This window comes from Gymnoscopelus braueri, assembly GCF_963280865.1.
Source record: "Gymnoscopelus braueri genome assembly, chromosome: 20".
Lineage (NCBI taxonomy): Eukaryota > Metazoa > Chordata > Actinopteri > Myctophiformes > Myctophidae > Gymnoscopelus > Gymnoscopelus braueri.
Genome location: NC_137622.1, coordinates 33,036,559 through 33,059,718, shown reverse-complemented (window position 1 = coordinate 33,059,718; position 23,160 = coordinate 33,036,559). Strand labels below are relative to the sequence as shown.

The 23,160-nt window shown below is 40.6% G+C and overlaps 2 protein-coding genes across 4 annotated transcripts; one reads left to right on the top strand and one right to left on the bottom strand.

The window, feature by feature from the left end:
* The first annotated feature begins 793 nt into the window (after positions 1–793).
* atp1b4 (ATPase Na+/K+ transporting subunit beta 4) lies at positions 794–8,151 on the top strand. 2 transcript variants are annotated; one of them, XM_080416342.1, is made up of 9 exons: positions 794–882; positions 2,086–2,158; positions 2,852–3,065; positions 5,084–5,212; positions 5,337–5,441; positions 5,844–6,043; positions 6,553–6,609; positions 6,803–6,895; positions 7,013–8,151. In XM_080416342.1, the coding sequence occupies exons 2-9, from the start codon at positions 2,090–2,092 to the stop codon at positions 7,169–7,171; spliced, it is 1,026 nt and encodes a 341-aa protein (XP_080272468.1). In that variant the 5' UTR covers positions 794–882; positions 2,086–2,089; the 3' UTR covers positions 7,172–8,151. The 2 variants fall into 2 exon arrangements, with proteins under 2 accessions (XP_080272468.1, XP_080272467.1); XM_080416341.1 differs by lacking the exon at positions 794–882 and adding an exon at positions 1,590–1,726.
* A 3,610-nt stretch (positions 8,152–11,761) lies between these two features.
* lamp2 (lysosomal-associated membrane protein 2) lies at positions 11,762–22,546 on the bottom strand. 2 transcript variants are annotated; one of them, XM_080416330.1, is made up of 10 exons: positions 22,409–22,546; positions 18,864–18,979; positions 17,645–17,855; positions 17,381–17,542; positions 17,220–17,289; positions 16,925–17,168; positions 16,514–16,633; positions 15,496–15,535; positions 15,245–15,412; positions 11,762–14,126 (listed from the first exon to the last, which is right to left on the bottom strand). In XM_080416330.1, the coding sequence occupies exons 1-10, from the start codon at positions 22,452–22,454 to the stop codon at positions 13,987–13,989; spliced, it is 1,317 nt and encodes a 438-aa protein (XP_080272456.1). In that variant the 5' UTR covers positions 22,455–22,546; the 3' UTR covers positions 11,762–13,986. The 2 variants fall into 2 exon arrangements, with proteins under 2 accessions (XP_080272456.1, XP_080272455.1); XM_080416329.1 differs by having other exon boundaries at positions 16,925–17,289.
* Positions 22,547–23,160: the final 614 nt, after the last annotated feature.

The window sequence follows — 23,160 nt, the reverse complement described above, 5'->3', positions numbered from 1 at the left end:
CTGAGATGTAGTGGAGTAGAAGTAAAAGTACTGAAAATTGGAAATAATCCAGTAAAGTAAAAAATACCTCAAAATTGTTCTTAAGTACAGTACTTGAGTAAATGTACTAGTTACTTTACACCACTGATTAAATGTTAGAACATTTTGGGTTTTGGCAGTTGTGCTATTTGACCCATGGTCTTAACTTTGATTCTCAAATCAACAACAGCTACAATCATTCCTCTCTTTTCCTGAACTTTAAAAAGTCATTCAGACATGATGAAATGATTAGGTAACAGGCTCAATTTATTCCAGAAGGTTGTATAGAAGGTTGTATAGTCTTCAGGAGAATAAATGAATTATCCTGATTTCAACACTGAATATACATTTGAGAGTTGATTTTAAGAATGTACTGATCTCTTGGAGAGGAGGACAGGAGGATTATATTGGCAGTTCCATGAACCATACATTAGGGCCCCATGAAAACCTTTTCTTAAAAGACTCTTTTATAAACTGCTTTTATAGGCTCTTATGCAAAGTGCATAACTTACGCATAATATGCAAAGTGTTGAATTGAATGTTTATCTTAAAAGTTCATATTCATTGCTGAAATCATTACTGTAACCACACACACACACACACACACACACACACACACACACACACACACACACACACACACACACACACACACACACACATGAAATCGCAAAGAATAGATTTTTTCCATGACGCAATATCTCTTTTCATTAAAAAAAAGGAAGAGAAAAAAAAACCTCCGAAGTCCCCCTCTTCTAGACTACTTTTACATGGGGTAAGTAAGAGAACGCTACGTGACTGGAGTACAGATATGCGCATGGATGAGGACTAGGCTACTTGAAGTCCAACAGACCAGAGCCTATGGTAAGCATATGGTGCAGCAGCCTATAACGTATGGAATAGCCTATGTATTAGTGTCGCAGCTGGGCTGGTATGTTGCCTATACAATAAGAATATATGGCATGAACATGATGCAGCAAAACCTTTTCTAAAATAGGGCCTATATATTTTACTGTTATATTAGGCTAATGCAAAGGGGGGGAGGGGCTTTTGAAACATCCAGTCTCTATTAAAGAAAACCACATCAAAACACATAAACAGGCTACAACAGATTGATTGATTGATTGATTGAATAGCCTACTTTATTAACAGTTTGCAACAAACAAAAAAAAAACACAGAAAGTACAGTTCAATACAAAGGATTAAACCCAAGAAAGCACTATGGCTTGCTTGTTTCCATTGGGGTCCTGTGCATTCAATTCATCGAAAACATTTAATGACAGACATTTTGGGTAGGCGGTGATTGACAACAGCACGTTGTGATGAGATACTGTAAGCTATAAATATTGTGTTCAGGCGGCTTATAGCCGCAGTCAGTCCAGCTCTAACAGACAATGGGAGTTTGGTGTGCAGTGCGTGTGTAGAATGCAGTGCAGTGCATCGGCCCCTCGGTCATTGCCAAAAGGTCTTCGGGGATTAAAAAAAAAAAGAGCACTTTCCATCCCACCCCCAGTTTCTCTCCCTCGAGCATTCATTCACTATGATGCGCGCCTATTGAGAGGAGGTTCAACTAGGCTCCCACTGCGTGCGTAAAACCTTCTAATGAAATCCCCAATTACTTTTTGACCAACTTAGAATTCGTTCCTCCAGGGGTGTAAAGCGGGTTTCAAGATATTAATCGACGTTTTCCTTGCAACGAAAACTTCAGGTATGTCCGTTTTTGTATAATTGTAATGCTTTAGAAATAGTGGAGTTATACAGTGGTACTTCTGTAACTATGTAGTGCTACTAATAATTTTCCCTAATAAACATATTGATAAAAAAAAAAAAAAAACTGAATCTGGAGTTAACCAGAAAAGAAAAAAGAATCTGGGGTTCATCTGGAGTTAACCACCCAGATTTCTTGCAATTGTTGTGAAATTACTTTTAAGTTTGCCTGAAAAAGACACAATGCTAGGTATGTGTATAGCTTAACAATTTTGCAGATGCCACGATGTGCCGCTTTAATTCGAAGGGGACGGTAGATGTGATTGGTTTAACAAGTAGGCTACCTTTCCCTCTGTGAAGATTCATGGAGCCCAAAGCCACGGAGGGAGGGGCTGAAGAGGCGCCCCTTGAACCTCATGATCATCCACACAGAGTAAGTACACCTCTAAAGGATGAAACTGGAAAACACATACAGTTTCCTATGTCGATAATTGTAGAAACATTATTCATCCTAGTTTGTGTAGCCTACTAGTAAAATAAGTCAATTATTAGATAGTTTAACACATAACGCAATGGATTCATTGACACTTTATACGTAGTTCTTCCAACGGCACAAAAACATATCTTTATCTGAATACTTTAAAAGCAAAGACATCCTGTATGAAGACACAACTTCACACAGGAACTGAAATTGCGGTGACATTATGAAGCACCCCATGGTTCCTTGGGGATGTGTGGACGCTGAGAGTCAGTGTGTAACATCTGGCTGTCAAAGTGACCCCCAACTCTGCTGTCTGCAGCTGCTTCTCTGAGCAGGAGGGTCCAATCAGAGAGGATCATCTCTCCCAAAGAGGGCCAGAAAGGTCCCCAGCGGGGTTATAATTTGATGAAACCGAGGACGGGACCATCAGTGCAATATTCATGAACATGCAGTGCGATTCGATGAAAACACTTGGTGTTGTAGTTTAGATAGGAAAACTTGATAGAATTTTTGGCAATATTTGTGCCACATTTTATTCATTATATATAAAAGAAATTAGATTGAGTAAAAAAAAAAAAGCTATCAATGATGTGCGGCAGGAACTTTTTTTCTGAGTTTTTCCCATTTCTTGTGTCTCCCTCTCAGCGGCATCCCAAAGATAACCACAGACATGGCATGGAAGAGGAGCAGGAGACACTGGCTGAACATCGGCCCCTGGAACAGGAGGACCTGAACTTTGAAAAATGGAAGCGCAAGCCCATGCCCCAGAGGACACTGTACCAGCAAATAGGTGCCGTTAAGACATACCTGTGGAATGCAGAGACCAAGGAATTCATGGGTCGCACCGGAAAGAGCTGGAGTAAGTTGATTTGTGTGTGTGTGTGTGTGTGTATGTGTGTGGGGTGGGGGGTTCTTTCTACATAAAGACATCTGAAAGTCAGAAACAAATACATTGTATTATACTTTCAGAAATCTGCTACACTGATGTATTAATCACTGTTCGTACATGTTTGTTTCTGTCATACAGTTGAGTGTATTTCAGTTGTAATCAGCAGTTGGCAGTCTCCAGTGATCGAGAATAAACATGGTGTCTCGATGGCTTATTGTTCTTAGAAGATGCACTCAGGGATGTTAGAGGGGGATTGAAATGGCTCCCCAGTCCACAGACTCGCCTCACTGTGCTGTGTGTGTGTCCTCAAGCTCAATGTTTACATAGGTGCGTGGACAAGTCAGAGTCGTCCCGACAAAAACAGACTGCCTGGGGACGTAGCCCCAGTGGGAGAGCACTGTTCTGGGCCTTGCACTGGCCAGGAATCACATTCCTCATACATCTTAGCCTGCTCTCCACTGCCTCTTTCCCAAAGCCTCAGCGACCCCATATCTGACCTTAGCATGCTCGCAGCCCCACAGTTGCAGTCAAACACATAGAGATGCTCCAGTGGTTTTTTCTTAGAGCTCCACCCGTGTTAAGAAACTTTCTTGGCAGAGGTGGATGCCTAGAGGGATTTGTTGAGTCACTGATGATGGAGCAGCCTTTTGGTATTCTAGGCTAGTGGCTGTGTGACGCTGTCGAGCTCCCTCCCCCATGTCCACTGTACAACACGGCGGACAATCAAAACCCAACAGCACGTCGACGTAGAGAAAACACCCCAGGCATCACTTGTTCTAATGGCGTAAGCTGGGATTCGTACCGAGGAAGAGTCAGGGCTTGAAGCCCATTTCAGAAGCATAACCGCTGTGCGTGCACACTTGTGAAGACGTGGGGCCCATGTGTCTGAGGAAGAAAGGGCCTGAGTTGAAGTCTGTGATGTGTATCCTGTGAGAGGAGTGTGTAAGAGGGGACACAATACCAGAGTGGGGTGATTGGGGCTCCTTGGAGCTGGCGGGGCCTCTATGACTGCAAAAGACCTTCACTACGATGGCAACCGGAGGTTCACTGTGTTCCTGAGTGAAAGGACAGCTGGGAGAATTCTCACTGAGCTTAAACAGAAAGGCCTTTGTCGCTCCGGGAACGCAAGGCTGGCTGCAACCAGTCCCCTGTGAAATTGCCCGCACAGCAAAAGCCATTTCATTTAGGGCACGTTTGGTTTGATTGGTTGCTAATGGACTGTTAATTGAAAAATGGGAAACAATGCTAGTTCTATATGGGTTTACTCTATGCAGGGTTCCTCACGTGAAATGATTGCAGTGGGTTTAGATTTTTTAAGGATAAGAAGAAGAAAGTCTGCACACTGTTCTCAAGCTCCAAAAGAACTCACCTTTTATTTATGCAACGTTTCGACCTTCTAGGTCTTCATCAGGCAAATATTATAATGACAGACAAAAGCATCATATATATACACAAACATTGGCTAATGATGATATACAACACCTGGGAGTCAGGAGGAGCAAAAAGCACCCTACTCCAACCACAGGGACAAAAAAAACTCTGGGGAGTGTTCAATGCATGGGCAGAAAATAGACTTTTCACATTTCATTTAACATATTAGACACTAATAGCCAGTAAATACATTTCTGAAAAACCAACAATAAAAACAATTAAAAGTCATAAACGATGATGATATATTGTATATAGGCCTATCCATGATAGGGTTTTTTAGATTTGTTTAAAAATAATGATTTTCATTTCCATGACACGGAGAGAGACAGTAGCTTGAGTCCAGATAGAAAACACAGAATTGGACACACTTTATTTTTACCAACTCTATTCTGAAACTTTTTTTAACACATGCTAGTTGTTTTGAAATCCATACCCCCCCCCCCCACACACACACACACACACACACACACACACACACACACACACACACACACACACACACACACACACACACAATTATTAACATCATTCTTTGTTTCTCTCTCCTTTCCTCTTAGGTCTCATCCTCCTCTTCTACGCTACACTTTATACATTTCTGGCGGCCATGTTTGGAGGCTGTATGTTTTGCCTTATGTGGTCCATTAGTCCCTACTATCCAACCTACAATGACAGAGTGATGCCACCAGGTAAATACAACCTCCACTGCCACCACTCCCCTACTACCCCCTACCTCTCACCTTCCTCTTCCTGCGTTCTACTGCCCCTGTCCAGTGTTGGCACAGTTGACTGTCTGTGGGTCTCCGTTGGCAGGTATGACGATGGCCCCACACCTCGAAGGCCATGACATCCACTTCAACGCCTCTGAACGCAAGACCTGGAAGAAATATGCAAGGGCATTGGACGAATACCTGAAACGTGAGTCAGACACTTTATATAATACAGTTGGTATAGAGGTGATAGAATTTAGTGGAGGAAGAAGACAACTGCGTTGGACAAAAAGCAACGAGGTTGTAGGGTGTGTGTTGAAATCCAGTGGGTACACAGTGAGTTAATCCTCTTGCCCCCACCTCCCCTACCTTTGTCCCTTATTCCAACTGCTTCTTGCAGGGCATTCTGGGAAGGGAAGCTTCTTTGTGGTTAGAGCACAGCCATTGAATGCTGCTTTTTATTTTTTCTCCACACCCTGCTTTTGTCAGGCTGCCTTAATCAGAGGCCTGGCCCTGGCAGGGCATTGCTGCTGCGTGGCTTATTTATGCCCTCTCTCTCTTTCTCCTACTCCAATACCCCCCCCCCCCCCCCACCGTTCACCACTTTCAGCATATAATGACGGTCCTCAGGAGCGCAAGAATATCCCCTGTGGACAGGAGAAGTACTCCATGCAGGAGGACTTGGAGGAGAGTGCAGAGCGAAAAGCATGTCAGTTCAAGAGGTCCTGGCTGGGCGACTGTTCAGGTCTCCAGGACCACAACTATGGCTATTCTCAGGGAAAGCCATGCGTCCTCCTACGAATGAACAGAGTAAGACAAGTGCAATTAAATGTATTAGTAGGCTACGTCTCGTGTCCTGGTAAGGTCATGCTGTTACAGAATATCAGAGTACATTAATACACATAACGCAAGCATAATGGAGCTACTTGTCGGCCAGTAAAATCCTGGGTTTTCCCAATTGTACACTTTCAGAGTAAAATTAACACTCAGGATTTTACTGTGTAGGACCTTCCAATTTTCACAGTGTCAGTGACCTCTTGTGGCCATTTTGGAGAAGGACTAAACACGTGATGGCATAAACATATTCATTTCCAGCTTCAATTCTGTCTTGTTAACATTCTTTTAAGCAGCATAATTATCCATTGTATGAATGAACCTTTGAGTGTGATTTTAAATACTTAAAAAATGTGTATTCAGGAATTGTCTCTGCTTGACGGGAAGATTCTATATGCATAAACAAAAACAGAAAACAATACTAACACATTGTTAAGTACACATGTTGAGATGACAATTATGTTCGATTTCTCTTCTTCTTGTAGATTCTTGGGTACCTACCTGGTCAAGGCAAGCCAATAAATGTGACTTGTGGCGTTAAGGTACAGTAAGAGTCAGCATTCTTGCCACTTTACCTCAACCATAAACTGGAAATAACACTATCTCTGAAAGTGTCATAATGATACTTTGCTTCTGTAAAGCCTAATTCATACTTTGTTGTACAAGCGACACAGTCATACAGTTAAAATATGAATTAGGCTTGAGTCAAGAGAATGTGACTTTTCATTCTTTCAGAAAGGGCCACCGGAAGCCCTGGGAGAACTCCAGTTCTTTCCTAAAAGCATTTTTGACCTGAAGTACTTTCCATATTATGGGAAGCTAAGGCATGTAAGTAAGGGTTCGTAAACTGCTGTGCGAATTCATGTCATTGTTCATGATATTTGTATTGTTGAGATAATGCTCGTCAAGTCTTGACCTGAACCTCCCATGTCTCACCTGTCCCAGGTAAACTACTCATCACCGGTTGTGGCCGTGCGCTTGGCAGTGCAGTACGACACTCACATCCAAATACAGTGCAAGCTCAATGGCAAGGGCATCATCAATGATAATCCCAATGACCGCTACTTGGGCAGTGCTACCTTCTCCTTGAATGTGGGAGCATAAGCAAAGTGAGCACATCAAGTGGGATGCTCCCATGACAACATTAGATGAGAAAAATCTACGACAACTCTCAAGTTGAACCATTATTTGACATATATTACATAGGATTCCCTCTTGCTCCTTTTCATTCATATGTCAATGTGCCTTCAGCTAGAAAAGCAAATTCCTCAAGAATGTCACGGGAACATCCAGGAGATCATCGTCCCACGCTGTTGTACATGTAGCTGCCTTTGCAACCTGAGAATGTTGCTGGAGTATGCGTTCATTGGCACACACGCACGCACGCACGCACGCACACACACACGCACACGCACGCACACACACGCACACGCATGCACACACACACACGCACACACACAACTTCATGGAAACAGTGCTGCTGAGCACCATACATGTAGAGAGAATGAATTACCATTGAATACCTGACATTTTGTAATGATTAGCACGATTAATATAACTAAATTCACAATATAGAAGGCACTGCCCAATAGTTAGTTCTTCTAGATATGCAACGTAACTTAAAACATTAATAGACAATTACAAATACTGTTTAAATAAGGATAAGATATGGTTGTGTGACACACTTGGTGTGACATCAAAGTGTGTACTAATTACTTTTGCATACTTTTCAAACATGTATATTTTATGGTTTCCAAGACTATCATGAAAACACTGTCTGAATGCAGGACTTATACTGTACTTACACAGTAAAACAATAATAAATGTCTGCAAATACAGTATTACCTTTTTGTTGAATAGGTCAGTATTATTATATTACATTTATGAAAAAAGCACTATGAGTCATTTCTTGCCTTCTCTTTTGTAAAAACATCTGGCTGCTTTTGAAAATGAACTTACAACAGGAGACTGTGATCAATAAAAGGAAGGAATACTGTGAACTAGTTTGTCTTGTTGTGAAACTTGTATCTGTTGTGTGGAAGTTCATGTTTTGGCATATAATTCATCCTATCCACACTGTTATCCTAACCTTGTTCCTGCATGCTGTATTTATTCTTATTATAATTCTTTAATAAATACAGTGTTCTGATAAGTATAATTTCCTTCCCATGGGACTTGTGGTGTAACTTTATTTGATAATATAACAATTCCCATGGGTTTCTTCCCATGGGACTTCCCAGGTGTACCTTTATTGGATGATAGACCAATAATATGTTATGTAGTAGATGCTTATTAAGAATCCCCCCACAACCTTTCACAGTGGTTATCAAGAACTATGAAGAACTTATCAAATTAAATGTAAATTTTATTTATAGGATATAAAAGTAATTTGACTGACCACAGGGCCTAAATTAATCACTGCGATTCCAGGCATTTCATAGGCAAGATTAACTGTATGTGAGTCTATTGTTGTCAGTGTTAAGCTGAACCCTTTTTGCTATAGTGTGACTCTAAAGGACACTAGCGTGCCAATAATGGTTGTACATCAAGTACAAGTCATGCCATTGTGTCATAAATTGTCATAAAAATCACGTTACTGTTCAAAGTCACAAAGACATTGTGACAATTCACAATGTAGTGTGGTTGTATGATGGCTGACTCTCAAGTGTAACTCTGTCACAAGACATATAAGACATATGACCTTGTGTTTGCAGCTCCACAATAAAACACAAAGCTGTAGAAAAAGAAAGACAGAGAAAAGTGATACAAAACAAGAAAGCTTTATTTAATTCATTCCCCACATACTATGTTCAACAAGCTTATACCAGATTCTTCATCAGATGGAGATGAGCTTCATGATGAGCAATTAAAAAGTGCAACAAAAAAAAAAGGCACAAAACTATCTAGGGAGGAGTGAATGTGTAATCACATGTACTGGTATGGAACCAGGGTTGAAGCAAAACTAAAGCCATGACTAATAAACAGCTAGATATTAGATTTTACTTTCATATAACTGCATAAAGGCTCATGTTATTAATGGAACTGAACTAAAGCACAGAGGCTTAGGCCAGAGCATGTGGTGTGTTTGTGTATGTTGGGCCTTTAAACGGTACTACATCAGTCAATTGCTCGACCAGAACCATGATCTAACTGCAAAAACCTAATTTGCTGCCCTCTGGCTAATGAGTTGTGTATTTGTCATTTATTTGAAAGAACATGGCCAGGTTAAAACAGGGGAGGACACAACCACAATAAAATCACAAGATAATTTACTTGAGAAAAATGTACATTTAAGGGCAAAAGTAACGCAACCACAACTAAGAACACACCTCATCTTCCTTTCCCTGAGAGGGGACTTTGCAACAGTGAAAGACATACAAACACCATAATTACCTTTACAATGAAAATTCTTGCAATGCTGGTTAGGTGTCTTGAAAAGTTAGTGTCCTTCCACTGAGCTACCTTTATGTGAGTATGTGCAAAAGATACATCATTCCGATATGAACACTGGATGAGTGTGAATTAATTAAAAGGAATGCTGTATCAAGAAAACAATGGCCAACAACAATGGGTTTGCATAACAATGTTATGATAAGGTTTCTATTAGCTTGCTCATACATTCATGGCGTTATATGAAATAATTAATCAAAAAATCAACATCATTCATCCTATACAAGTCATTTACATAGATATATTGTACAGCACATTAACCAAGTGAGAATAAACAGCCTCTTGGAAGCCTTTCTGGGGAGGACGTGGATGGCTACAGAGGCCAGGCCATCAATAACATGCAAACGGTGCAATATCAATCATCAATGTGTTTTGGTAATTGAGTCAGTCATTGGTGTCAAAACAGCGATGGTTGGTGACAGAAATCACTGTTGGGTGGCTGCTGAAGTTAATTACAAAAAAGGGGCAAGAGAGGAGCAGATATTACGAAAAATCACTGTGGGAAAGTGAAAAGGAGACATTCGGGATGCCAGGGAAGCAACAGGAAAAGGGTGGAAGGATGCCTCTATAGGAAGAGTTTTCTTTTTGTGTGTTTAAGCGGTGTTGCGAGGGTGAGAGGCAGAAGCGGCTGTGAGTTGGATTATACAGACTGGTAGCCAGTGCGACTCTTCCTCCGACCAATCAGGTAAGAGATAAGCACAAGGATGATTAGGAAGCAGAGTGCCACGCCCACAGCGATGGGCACCAGAAAGCTCAAATCAGAGTCCAGGAAGCATTCCTCAGCTGACAGAGAAAAGGGGACACAGAAATAGCGGGTTAGCGTTTTAGTTGGCCGAAAATGCCAGTGAAAGACGGGGATCAAGAGATGTAATGACATGAGGAGAAGCAGCAAAATGTCACTCCAGAACCTGCACATGTTCTACGATGACCACAGTATCAATGGGAGAATACATTTGGTTGAACAAACCCAAACTCAGATCAGCAACATGGTCCTCAATCCATTGTGGGGAAAATTAGTCATTCAATATTCCCCGAGATAAAAGTAGATTAGTCACTCAAATTATTAATACTGCTGTAATAAAAAGAATTAGCCCTGTATCTGGGGCAGAATTAGGAGTGTAGACACCCAAGATAACAAAAAAAAATACTACATGGAAACGTCAATACACAAAGGCAGACTGAACATCACAGATCTTCCACAATTATGCGCAGGCAGCAAATCAAACTCGTATTGATCAATGAACTGACTCCCCTCAGTATCATGAACATCTGAGGGAGAATAAATTAGAACAGTTGTTTTCAAACTTTTTGTGCAAAAGGCACACCAATGGTCAAGTCAGTATGTCTAGGCAAACCTGTATTCATTGCCATTTTCCCCATGTCTGAACATTTGTGAAAAATTAAGAATACAAAAATCATAATTTTGCCAGTAAAGACATGCCCAAAGTAGGGACACCAGGTTGAAATTGGTTTATATAAACATAGCACAAAAACGTAGTAAAACTTAGGTCGAACAGACCTCCAGGCCATTAAGGGGACAGGCCTAGATTTTCCCGTATAGCTGCTGACCAGTCTCTCTGTTTTTATGGAGGTTGAGCGAACAACCCAGGACCTCCTGGGCTCCGTGTTTCCCCATAGGATCCTACTCTAACAGACCTCTCTGTTAGAGGGGTCCTAGGGGGTGACAGAGCCTCCAAGGTACCCCATGCCCATGTACCCTCAAATACCATGGGTATGTGCTATGTTTATATTTACCTGTATACATACATGTAGAATTTGCCTTTGTATTGGTAAACAAGTGTGCATAAAGTACGGATACAAGTAAATTTAAAAAATAATTAATAACGTTTTGTATAGTTTCATAAATTGTAATAACGTGTGCCAAATCCCAAGGCACACCTGGACTTGCAATCACGGCACACCAGCGTGCCTCTTCTGCACACCGTTTGGGAACCACTGAATTAGAAAGACTCATAGCCGGTGGCTTGGTTTCTCTTTCTTCCAATGAAATAGGCCAGCAGAACAATTACAATAAGGACAAGAAGGGCCACTCCAACTGCTATTGGAACAATGAAGCTCTCCTCCTCATCAGCCTGGCAATCCACAGCTAGACGAGAATGAAGAGAACAGATAAGTGAATGAATGCGTCACCGACTGGACAGGAAAAAAAAGACGGACAGTAATAGGATACCTGTTTAAAGTGAAATGCAACAAGAAGAAGAATAGAATTAAACAACAATCAAATAAACATTTACTCCAGTAAAGGACCAACAAACTTTTATTTCCATAATCTTAAAATGGTCCATTCTGACATCATTTTCCATTCCCATTTATTACAGCTAAAAAGCCTAAGAAAATGCAAATTAAATCAGCACTCTTTTTATAGCAACTGAACACAAGTGATTTTTAAGAGGATGGACTTGCAGCACAAATTCCCTTTGCTAAATGTAAATAAAAATATTTAAAACTGATGAGGGGAAATCAAATTATGAGCCATTTTTGACAACTGTACAGTATGATTGAAATTGTGAGCAAAGCATCACTGGGTAAGGCACAAAGCCATCATAATAATAATGATCTTTTTCTTTGAGAACATGAGCTGATAGATGTTCTATCTACATTGGTGCTGCAGAACCATCTTATAAAGAATCAAGGCAAAACAATTTTATATAAAAGCTGAAACTTACATAAGACCACAAGCAGATCTGATCACAAGCAAAAATGGAGGTCATATTCAACATAAATCTATTATCCATACACTTATTACAACATCTTAGGAAATGGATAGAATAATTTGATCACAAGCATCTTGAAATGGAAAGATCAGTCTGTGTCCGATGTTGAGAGCTCCTAGTCTCACTCCAGTGCAGCCTCTGCTTTAGATACCCGATAGCTTGTTAGCTTAAGCCTAAAAACTACAGATTTGGAGCTAGGCTACTAAGACTAGCACACCGTTCTAGAAAGAAAAGCAAAAATACACACAGCAACTACCATCTCTCTCTCACACTCTCACACACACACACACACACACACACACACACACACACACACACACACACTCTGTGGACAACCAAGCTCCCTGACGCTCCCATTGGTACAACTTGCACAGGTTGAATTCGCTTCCACTGTTCTACCTGCAAACCTTCATTACCTAGGTGACTGATGGATAGGTTATCCACAGGTGTGTTACTGCAGCATAGATTCAAAACATGCCAAACTTAAAGAGCGCCTTAGTGCATTTATATATGAAACTCCTCTTCCATTGTGCAGAAAGTTAATGACTACATTAAACACCTATCCCTTTTCTAAACCTAATGCCAACATGGATTCACAAAGGGTAACAGACTCAATGTCTGTTTTCTGGGCCATGAACACCCTCTAATTAGTCTTTTCAAATGTGGCATTCATGATCCCACAAAATGAGTCAGACCTCGTAGGCAAACTCTAATTGCACATTTTGAAAATGATTGCAGCCATTTCAACTATTATGTCATCAAGACAGTGTTATTCCAAGGTTTTCACCTGCTCTACAGGGGAAAATATACATGGATAACATTACACATTTGCAAATTCTACATGAGAGAAAACTCCCAAAAATGATGTGTGAAATGGGACTGCAAAGCTGTAGTTCTCGAACCTTGAGTTTTGGGGAACAATATACGATCACTAATTGACCAACTTTAGATTTTGGGGGGGAATGCCATATGCCAATGTATGGCACTTTAAGTAATTCAGAGAATGAAACAAAACCACAAAAGTAAGGTGGGAACTAAAATGTGCACAAATATTAAATAAGGACAAAAGGAAACTAAAAAAGGAATGTATATGGGAAGAAGCAAGCACACGATCTGTAGCACAGCCCAAATGTTTTACTGGGCACTGTGCAGGGCCTTCAGTAGAAGACACCTGGAATCTCGACTCTGCAGCGAGCATACATTCTAGGACTATCTGACCAGGAATAGTCCAAATATCCTGAGATAATGATTACTGTGGGTGATCTGTCTGATTCATTGAAGGAAGTTTGTTTCATCTTGGCCTGTGCTATTGTGTGTCAAAAGTAGGGCTGAGGGCAGATATTGTGCTTGCTCGTAAAAAAAAAAAAATACGGGGAAATTAAAATATACATGAATGAAAAAATGAACACACATCAGAGGTAGACAAGCTTGGTCCTTGAGAATTGTTATCAAATTCAGTCTTTGTAATTTTGTTTTGGCTTCTTTGTTAATTTTGTAGCAAGAGTAAAATCTTTGTCTCACCTTTTCGTGGTTTATCACTGCATTTTACCATGTCATGGTTAAATGAACTATATGGCTAAGATCAAATAATTCCCTATGGAATTCTGCTAGGCGTAGCTCACCAACTCCTATATCAGTGTATATAAGTTAGTTACCAATTAAACAATTGCACTGCCACCCCAAGGACCAGGTTTGGAAACCCCTTACAAAGAATGGGTCAAAGTGTGAGCCGGATTAAAGGGTCTGATATCCAACATAGGTCTTTCTTCGACCAATCACGTAAGCAATCACAACAATGAGAATCAAGCCAGCCAGAGCAGCGCCAACAATGATTGGGATTAAGATGCTGGTGTCATCCATTGAACATTCATGGGCTGCAGACAGAGAGAGAATAGATCAAGGGGGAAAAAAAGTACGTGATCAGTTAACACACTCAGAGGAATCACAAGACTGCAGCAGCATACCAGGATCACAGACGGTTATCCATTGTATAGCTGGAGTAAAATGGAGTTCATTACAATTTGTACGATAATGTATTTGTCCCACAGTTGGAAATGTACTATACAAAATGATCACCCATACTGCATCTGAACAATTTTATCCCACTCGTCATGAGAATTGATTCTTCAAGACTTCAATACTCAGTAGTCTTGTATTCCTGAAAGCATAATGACACTTTGGTAGAAGTTTTGGTTGTGTAAGTTACCTTGTCATGATGGAACTAGTCCAATTGGTGAGAGATCTTGCTCCGTTGCGCCACTGATTAGAAATTGATAATCTCCTCATTGACTTACTTACATTGTATGGTGAAACAGCTCTCAAAGTCACTCTTTTAGAACATCAATTCTAAAATGAGTGTGACAATATGCAACATCACAAAACCCAGTATGGCATTTATTATCATTATTTTTCTTTAAAGACAAATGTCAATGCCTGTTGATTTTACTCTCTGAAGATACGGATCTGCGGATCCAGTCCGGGTTTTCTTCCTAATACAAATAGCTAAATCAACATGACTGACATTTTTCTTTTTTAAAAGCCATACTGGGTTTTGTGATGTTCTATAAAAAGGTCAGAATCGTCTTTGTTTGTATTCATTTATGTGCTTAAATAGTGACTTTGAGAGCTGTTTCACCGTACAATTGAAGTAAATGAGGGGACTATTTTCAGATTATTAATTTCTGATCAACAGTGGAACAGTGCAAGATATTTCACCAATTGGATTAGTTACATCATGACAAGTCAACTGCAGAACCTAAACCTCTCAATGTGTCCTTGTGACTGGATTTTGGTCATAATCATGTTTTTCCATTTCATTCCAATAATGTCACATTTGCTGTACTAAGAATAGAAATCAAAACTCTGTCAGTATAGGGGTTTTCTGAGCCCCTTACGGGAGGATCACATTCCACTACACAGCACCCACTCAGTGGATAGTGACAATTCCAAACAGGGCAAGGGTTTTGCATGATAATATCAAAGAGTAACCTACCTGTGCTGAAATCACCCTTCTTGACCGCAAAGGGCTGGACTCGCAGATCAAACGTGTAAAGGGTGAGCGAGTCGGTGATGTTGAAGCTCTGCTGCTTGTTGCACATGTAGGAACTGCCGACAGCTGCTTGCCACAGACTCAGGTTGCTGTTTGCTCCAGAAAACACTCCTGGAAAGAACGCACATTATGTCAACTCAAGACTGCACTGCTGTGCCTCATTGACAGGGTCGAAATGTGAGGTTACTACTTACCAGTGACATTCAGAGCATGTAGGTGGAATTTGTTTGTCTCCTGTTAAACAATAGGAACGAAGGACACTTTAATAACACAGGTTTCACATCTATGCCTACATGTCCTACATACAATTCTCCCAAAACTAATGCCCGAGCTTGACATACAACATCAAGTTTTTAAATACTTCTCAAGTGTACAAAAAGTCACTCTGCCAGAGTTGGTTAAAATACTTTGATTATTTGGCATGTTGAAGGTTGAACAGAAAAAAAAATTGTACGCGCTGGACATGATGGCCTTCGTCAGTGCTACAGTGTAATTGTAACTCAAGACAGACCACATTAGCAGAGGACAAGATAAAATGTCAGAATCTTGTGATGGCCACATGTTCCACTTTGAATCAAGTAAGCAAGAGACTTTAAGGAGGAGTTCACCCAAAAGATGATTTTCTATCAATTACACACCCCATGAAGCCTTGAATTCATGGAGATTTTTTTTGTTTTTGTCGCATTCCTGAGCCAATAATTTGATGACCGGTTCATTGGTCAATAGGAGACTAGTCTGCATCCTACTGGAGACTCTGCCGGTCATCAAATTATTGGCTTAGGAATGCGACAAAACAAAATAATCGCCATGAATCAAGGGTTCATGTGGTGTGTAATTGATAGAATATAAGATGTTTTTCGGGTGAACTACTCCTTTAAATTGTCCAAAATTTTTTTTATATATATGAGATATATATAAGAGAATACTTTTTTTTATTGTCAGTTGTGTTGCATTATTATATATAGCATCATATACATGAACAATAGTGACATTGCATTAGTTATCAAAATATTTGGACACAAACTGTAACATATGAGGCATGTTTATCAAGTTTACCAGTTGACCAGGTGGTGGTGGACGCACGACAGACAGACAGACAGACAGACAGACAGACAGACAGACAGACAGACAGACAGACAGACACACACACACACACAGCCTGAATTTACTTTAGGAAAACTTATTTCTTGAGATTCAGCTCAAGGGACTTACGTTGGTGAAAGTGAACATGATGGCGATGGTGTCTGAGGTCAGCAACAGCTCACTGGTGTTTGGTCCACAGGTTCCAGTTGCAGAGGTCCCGTTGGGATCCAGGTTCATCTCCTGGGGTTTCTGATTCAGTGGGGAAAAGACGGAACGACAACTCAACAAGGACTATGTGTCATATCACTGAATGCTACAGCTTCTCTAGGACAGAGGCTTTAAACACTATATACTTTGTTGACCAGTGTCTCCCAGGGGTCCATACTTGGCCCCTTTTTTTCCCCACCCTCCTAACCAAAATCGATGTGTTGTGAGCTTGTAGATCCGCTATGTTTGCCGAATGTTCGCCTATTATGACGTGCCCAGAATAGGGACACCAGGGTTCATGTGTTTTTAAGTATGTACTGTTTGTACACATACCTCTCCTTGCTTGAAACTGAGCCGCAAGCCAAAGTTAGCCAACAGACAGGCTGAGCTGTTCTCCTGCTTGATGACGTACTTCCCAATGACAGGTGGGGACAGGGTAGGGGTTGGGGTGGTGGTAGGTACAGGAGGAGGGGTGGTGGTGGCAGGTGCTGCTGTGGTGGCATTGCCCGCAGAGGTGGTGGGAGCCACGGTGGTGGGAGCAACGGTGGTGGCATTGCCCGCAGAGGTGGTGGGAGCAAGGGTGGTGGCATTGCCCGCAGAGGTGGTGGGAGCAACGGTGGTGGCCGCAGCGGTGGTGGGAGCAGCAGTGGTGACCGCAGAGGTGGTGGGATCAGCCGTATCGGCTGCACATGGGGTAACTGTACAGACAACAGATGATCAGTGGTGTGTACTGCAGAGATAATATGGCATGGAGCGTGGATCAGGTAGGAAGCTGCGCCTAGTACTTACTAGTCTCACTCTTACTCCCGTCACTCACGAACGCCTGTATAAGCACATTCCACAGTGTCTGCTTGACAGCGTCGCCTGGGAAACCAACTTCACTTTGGCAAGAGTAGCAGGTGTCCATGTCCACATTAGTAATGGGATTATCTACTTTCACAGACACGGTTTCTGGAAGATTAAAAAAAACAAAAAAATGGATCAGTGTCATTATACAAGTTAAAGCAACCATTTGTTTAACATTACAATCACATTAAGAGTTTTCAAAGTCACCATTTGATATGGAACCAGGAAAGAGGGCCAGGTCACTGAGGTTATATTCAAAGGTGATGGCATCTGCCTGGTATGTTTTGTCACTCTTGGAGAATGTCACAGTCCAGGAGTGTCCTGTTCCAAAATTCAGCTTCAGAGTTGAGCTTGTGTTGTCACAAGCACTGCCATCTGTCGTCACTTGGTCAGGAAGTTCAAAGAGGACTGTTTCATTCTGAAAATAAACATGAGAATTACCTTATTTAACAAAATTACTGCAATTCTACAGTAATAGTATAATTGTAATAAGTTAGCAAAACATTGGTAAATGGTCTTTTAGTTATACTAATTCAAATGAAATTTCCGTAAACATACCATACGGTCCTTTCAGACAAAACACAAAGAAACTATGCAAAGTGAAACCACAAGGAATGAGCCTGGCTTATCAGTCTTCACAGCAGAGATATAGCGAGCTGAGCTCCATACAGTAACTATATAATAAATAAGACAAACACTTTTGGATATAGTGTTTAACAGTCCAAATACCCAAACACCCTGCTGTTAAGGGACATTTATCCAATTATTTGACATGGCTAAAAACAATGTAAACCAAAGCTAACTGACTACCCTTTAATGCGATAGTCACTGACATTAGTTTACATTTTAAGAAATAAAGTAACTGAATGCATTTTACTAGGCTATAGTGTGCCAACTCTATTAGGATTAACCCAACACTGCTTGTACAGTACCTGTATGAGTGAGTGACAAGTAAACCAAAACAAGTAGTATAGTGAATTAAAACGTCCATTAGAGTAGCACTATTTGGGTGAGTCAAACATGGGAAGAGTACAGTGTGGATTTTTTGTGGAGTAACATTTATACAGTATACATTTGATGAGCTGACTTCTGCAGTGTGACCTGCCGCTGGGTAATCAGACATGCTAAGACAATCACAGGATATGAGGACACAAAAAATCACTAACTACAAAATGCTTAGTTGTGAGAACCTGTTTGCTTTGCAGTCAATTTTCTCCTTCCCATGATCACGTTATCTTCCACGAGAGACTCATGTCTAATATTCAAGGCACAATAGCAGTGTAAAAATGCTGAGCTGCTTTGCCATATGTCAACGCATATTTATAAGTACACTGTGTGTGCAACATCATTGTATAAACTAGGGTGTTGGATTATACCATTTAAGTAACGTCCATAAAAGGGTGTGCATATATCAGCAGATACTGACCTTATCTCCAGCTACTTCATATGTGACTGAGAAGTTCATCATCAGATCAGCATACAGGCATAACTTGTCATCAGCGCCATTGACAGAGACCACAGTAGCATGAGACAACTGGATTCCTGTAAGCAAAACAAGACATTAGACCGTTTTTAAAGATCAAACTAAAATTCATATTTTGTAGTTGGAAATTACAAAATGTACAGATAGAGCATTTTGGATTACGGCTTTAAGGCTCTTTAAATTTGAAAGTACAGCCTCTATGCAACAATTGTAACACCATTGCTTTATTGCAAATAATAAATAGATTGCATTATGGTGTCGCATGGTTGGTCTTTACTTTGATATTTTTTTTTTTCTCCTTTTGTGCCTGTTAAGACTATTTTAGGGTGTGGCCACTGGCCATTTCCGTTTTTAGGTATGGAATAAAGGAGTAGTTCACCCCAAAAATTACTTATTTTCTATCAAGTACACACCCACATAAAGCCTTGAATTCATGGAGTTTTTTTTTTGTCGCATTCTTAAGGCAATAATTTGATGACTGGCAGGGTCAAAGAGTCTCAAACAGTCTCCTACTGACCGATGACCCGGTAATCAAATTATTGGCTTAGGAATGCGACAAAAATCTCCATCAATTCAAGGCTTCATGGGGTGTGTAATTGATAGAAAATAAGTATTTTTGGGGTGAACTACTCCTTTAAGTGTCTTTGAAATGTCAACATACAATACAGTCAAAAAGCTAAATCCTTAAAAGCTTTTCCATTTTCTTTAGTGATGTCCTGAATGCTTTAATGTTATTCATGCATTATAACACTTTATTTGAATGAACAAAGGCTAAGCACATGCAGACCATTTAGCACATATAATAACGCTAACCAATCAATGCAGTCTCAGCTCTGCCAGAATTCAGCTGCATCTGTACAGGGCTTATGTCACAGATTAGACCATAGCAGGATGTTATGGGGCAATCGCTATTTCATGACTAACTGATTCCAGCTGACCCTGAATGACCTCAGCAGCCTGGTATAAAAATGATATATGGCTATTGGCTTCAATAAAGAATTGAAGATATTACAGATGGACATAGATATGTTCATCTGTAATAATTGTGGTAGCCTACACTGCCACCAAGAGAAGTTGAATTAGGGCGTTGACATTTCAAACTGTGTTGTGCAAGCTAATTTAGGTCTTGTGTGGTCAATATAACCTCCTGCACTTAGACTGTAAATCTCCCAGTTCAATGTTTGATAACACCTGACCTGATAACAAAAAAGGTAAACACAATTGACTAGCGAAACATTTTAAAAGAAAACTATAAGTTACTATCTTAAGTCCGGTTCTATGACATATGAGCGAGATGTCTCGCTATGGGACTCTTATAGGTCATAAGTCCAATTCTAGGGGTAATGATTTGTACATTACCTTTCTCAAGACTAAAGTGGGTATGATTCTTACCCACTGAAAGGGATAGGTTATATTTAACACTAGAAGGGCAAAGGCCACTTCAGACAGGTTTAATTATTTTGTGACCAACCACCTTGTGCTTTGTCATCAAGGCAAAGGCTACAGAGTAGAACATGAAGTCACCCCTCTACTACACACCAGTGGTGGAAAGTAACTAAGTACATTTATTACTGTACTTAAGTAGAATTTTGAGGTGGTTTTACTTTACTGGAGTATTTCCAATTTCTTCTACTCCTTCTCCTTCTACTCCAATACATCTCAGAGGCATATATTGTCACTACAATTATTTGAAAACTTTCGTTTACTTTGTAGATTTAGATTATTATTACAAAACATACATTAACCACTTCAGCCCTATATACATTTCGGCCATCTACAAGCTCACTCGCGACACATTGTGAGCTTGTAGATCTGCTATTTTCAAAAGATTTTTTATACATTTGAAAACTTGAAATGGGCCATTCTGCATAATGAGTACTTTCTACTTTTGGTACTTTAAGTACATTTTGATGCCAATACTTTTGTACTTTTACTCAAGTACATTTTGAAAACTGGACTTCTACTTGTAACAGAGTATATCTACATTTCAGTATTGATACTTTTCCTTAAAAATGTGAGTAGTTTTTCCACCACACTGCACAGTAGTACACAGCACCACCACCACCACACAGATAAGACAGACAGGTGATCACAGGCTTTAATGAGCTCACAATGAACCAACGTAGTCACCACTGAAACGAGCTGTGACCTGCATAGATCATATGTTTTGCTAGCCTGGCTCCAGCCCCTGAATAGCTATGGAGTGTGAGTGAAACGAAATGAAAAATTGGGGCTGACGAGTGTCAGGCTAATGTTTTGTAGCTATTCAACGTAATTCTAGGTCAGTTACATACATCTAGCGTCCCTCTATCAAACGGCACCACCACTCTGTGTTGTTGTGTTTCAACAGGAAGTTGCTTAGCTCTGTCGTTCGCGCAAGAAAAGAGCAGATCCACAAGATCACACGGCGTTGCACATGCGACGCGTTGTGAGCTTGCAGATCGGCTATTTTTGGGCACGCGACGCCGCCGTACGACGGACCACCAGGCTTGAAGCTACATACTGTAGCTGAAAACTTAGCACAACAACACCGACTACTGCCTGGATCACAACCGTTATATGACCGCGTTTCTGCTGCTCTTTAGGCTACTGTACGTGGCTCATCAAATGCATGCGTCCAGCGCACGTTACCAAACTATTATGAATGACACCACTGACGACAACATATATTACCATACATTGACTGTTGTTAACTCAGAGATAATACGGCTCTGTGTGTGTTAACCTATACGTCGCAACCAGTGTTGCCATGTCCGCTTATTATAAGTAAAGTTGCTTGCTTGTGATTATTGGTAGTTGCGTCTTTTTGGCCTAGTTTCTGAAGTGTAGTTGCTGATTTGGGCTTGATGTTGTTCAAACCAGTGGTTCTTAGACATTTTACCCTGTACATTAGCCCTGAAACATGTGAACCATGGCTACCTGTACATGTAACATGTGTAAAACGACGCACAATGCTGTACCCCCCCACCACCACCTGTATATACTTTCCCCATTTTCAACAGTTATTATATTTTGACACTTCTTGCTTTGACAATGTAAACGTATGTTTTCTCATGCCAATAAAGCTTGAAATGGTTGCTTGTTTCTCTCGCAAAACCTGGCAACACTAATCGCAACTACTCCATTTCAGAGCATAGACGGAGCCCTTGTACCAGCGGGCCTGTTGGTTAACTGTCTGTCTGTACAGTGAACCCCAGAAGTTTCATCATCACGTCACTTCTCCATTTACACATGACTCATTAATTTAGACGTTAAAAAAAACCAAAACAAGCATTTAATAGAACTGAAAGAAGCGTCGCACCACATGCGCCTTGTTGTACGCTTCTCTCAGCTCTGGTCGGCAACCCTTTTAAGTTGAAAACAAGTCATTTCTGCCGGACGATACTTAATACAGTATTTCGTGCGGCGTAGACTAAAAACAACGCGTCCACATTGACATTACAACAATAATACAAAATTAATTTTAAAAAAATGTTATCGTTACGTACCGGTGCCGAGTGACAGGAGCAAAACGAGTGCCCAAGAAGGAAACATAGTGGAATTAATGGTTGTTTTTGTTTGAACTTGTCTCAACGCCGACGATAATAACAAGGAGCTTCAGGGACAGTCAGTCAGCTCCTCTCTGACGGTAAACGACCGCGTCACCAGGCTGAGGCTTACCGCAGCACCTGTGGAAAGCCTGGCCTCTAGTTTCAATTAACCAGCCTGATCCGCTTTAGAGCCCGCCTACTGTATCCGGTGATTTAATCGCACACATGTGCATGCACCCACCGTTTCCGTATCCGCTCTGGACCAGGACCGGACGCCGCAGCCTGCAAAGCAAATTGATCCCAGTTGTATAAACGACGCCACCGACAGGAAATGGAAGTCATATGACTGTCTGTTGTCATAACTTGTCAAAGCAGCAGAATTTCTTTGCCGAGATCAGTATCAGAAAACAATATTTAGGGGGAAATTACAATAAATACAAGTAATTGATTTAAACCCTATTTTATATAAATGTTTAATAATAAAATAAAATAAAATCACAATGTTTAGAAAATAGTAGCTCTACCATGCAAAATTAAAAGGGAAATTAAAAGGGTAATTAACAACTTTAAACATTATCCTGTTATTTTGGGCATGTCATAATAGGCTAAATAAACAAAAAATTAATTTGGATAGTAGATCTACAAGCCCACAGCACGTTGAAATGTTAATTTCGCCGTCAAACGATGAAATATAAAATCAGGCGTAAGGG

Excerpts from the sequence above, each read along its gene's own strand:
- atp1b4 (XM_080416342.1), top strand. The coding sequence starts at position 2,090 with ATGGAGCCCAAAGCCACGGAGGGAGGGGCTGAAGAGGCGCCCCTTGAA. Across the intron at positions 5,213-5,336 it reads TGACAGAGTGATGCCACCAG|GTATGACGATGGCCCCACAC; the intron begins GTAAATACAACC and ends CTCCGTTGGCAG. Across the intron at positions 5,442-5,843 it reads ATTGGACGAATACCTGAAAC|CATATAATGACGGTCCTCAG; the intron begins GTGAGTCAGACA and ends CACCACTTTCAG.
- lamp2 (XM_080416329.1), bottom strand. The coding sequence starts at position 22,454 with ATGTTTCCTTCTTGGGCACTCGTTTTGCTCCTGTCACTCGGCACCG. Across the intron at positions 18,980-22,408 it reads GCTCCTGTCACTCGGCACCG|GAATCCAGTTGTCTCATGCT; the intron begins GTACGTAACGAT and ends TTTTGCTTACAG. Across the intron at positions 17,543-17,644 it reads TCCTGGTTCCATATCAAATG|AAACCGTGTCTGTGAAAGTA; the intron begins GTGACTTTGAAA and ends TTAATCTTCCAG.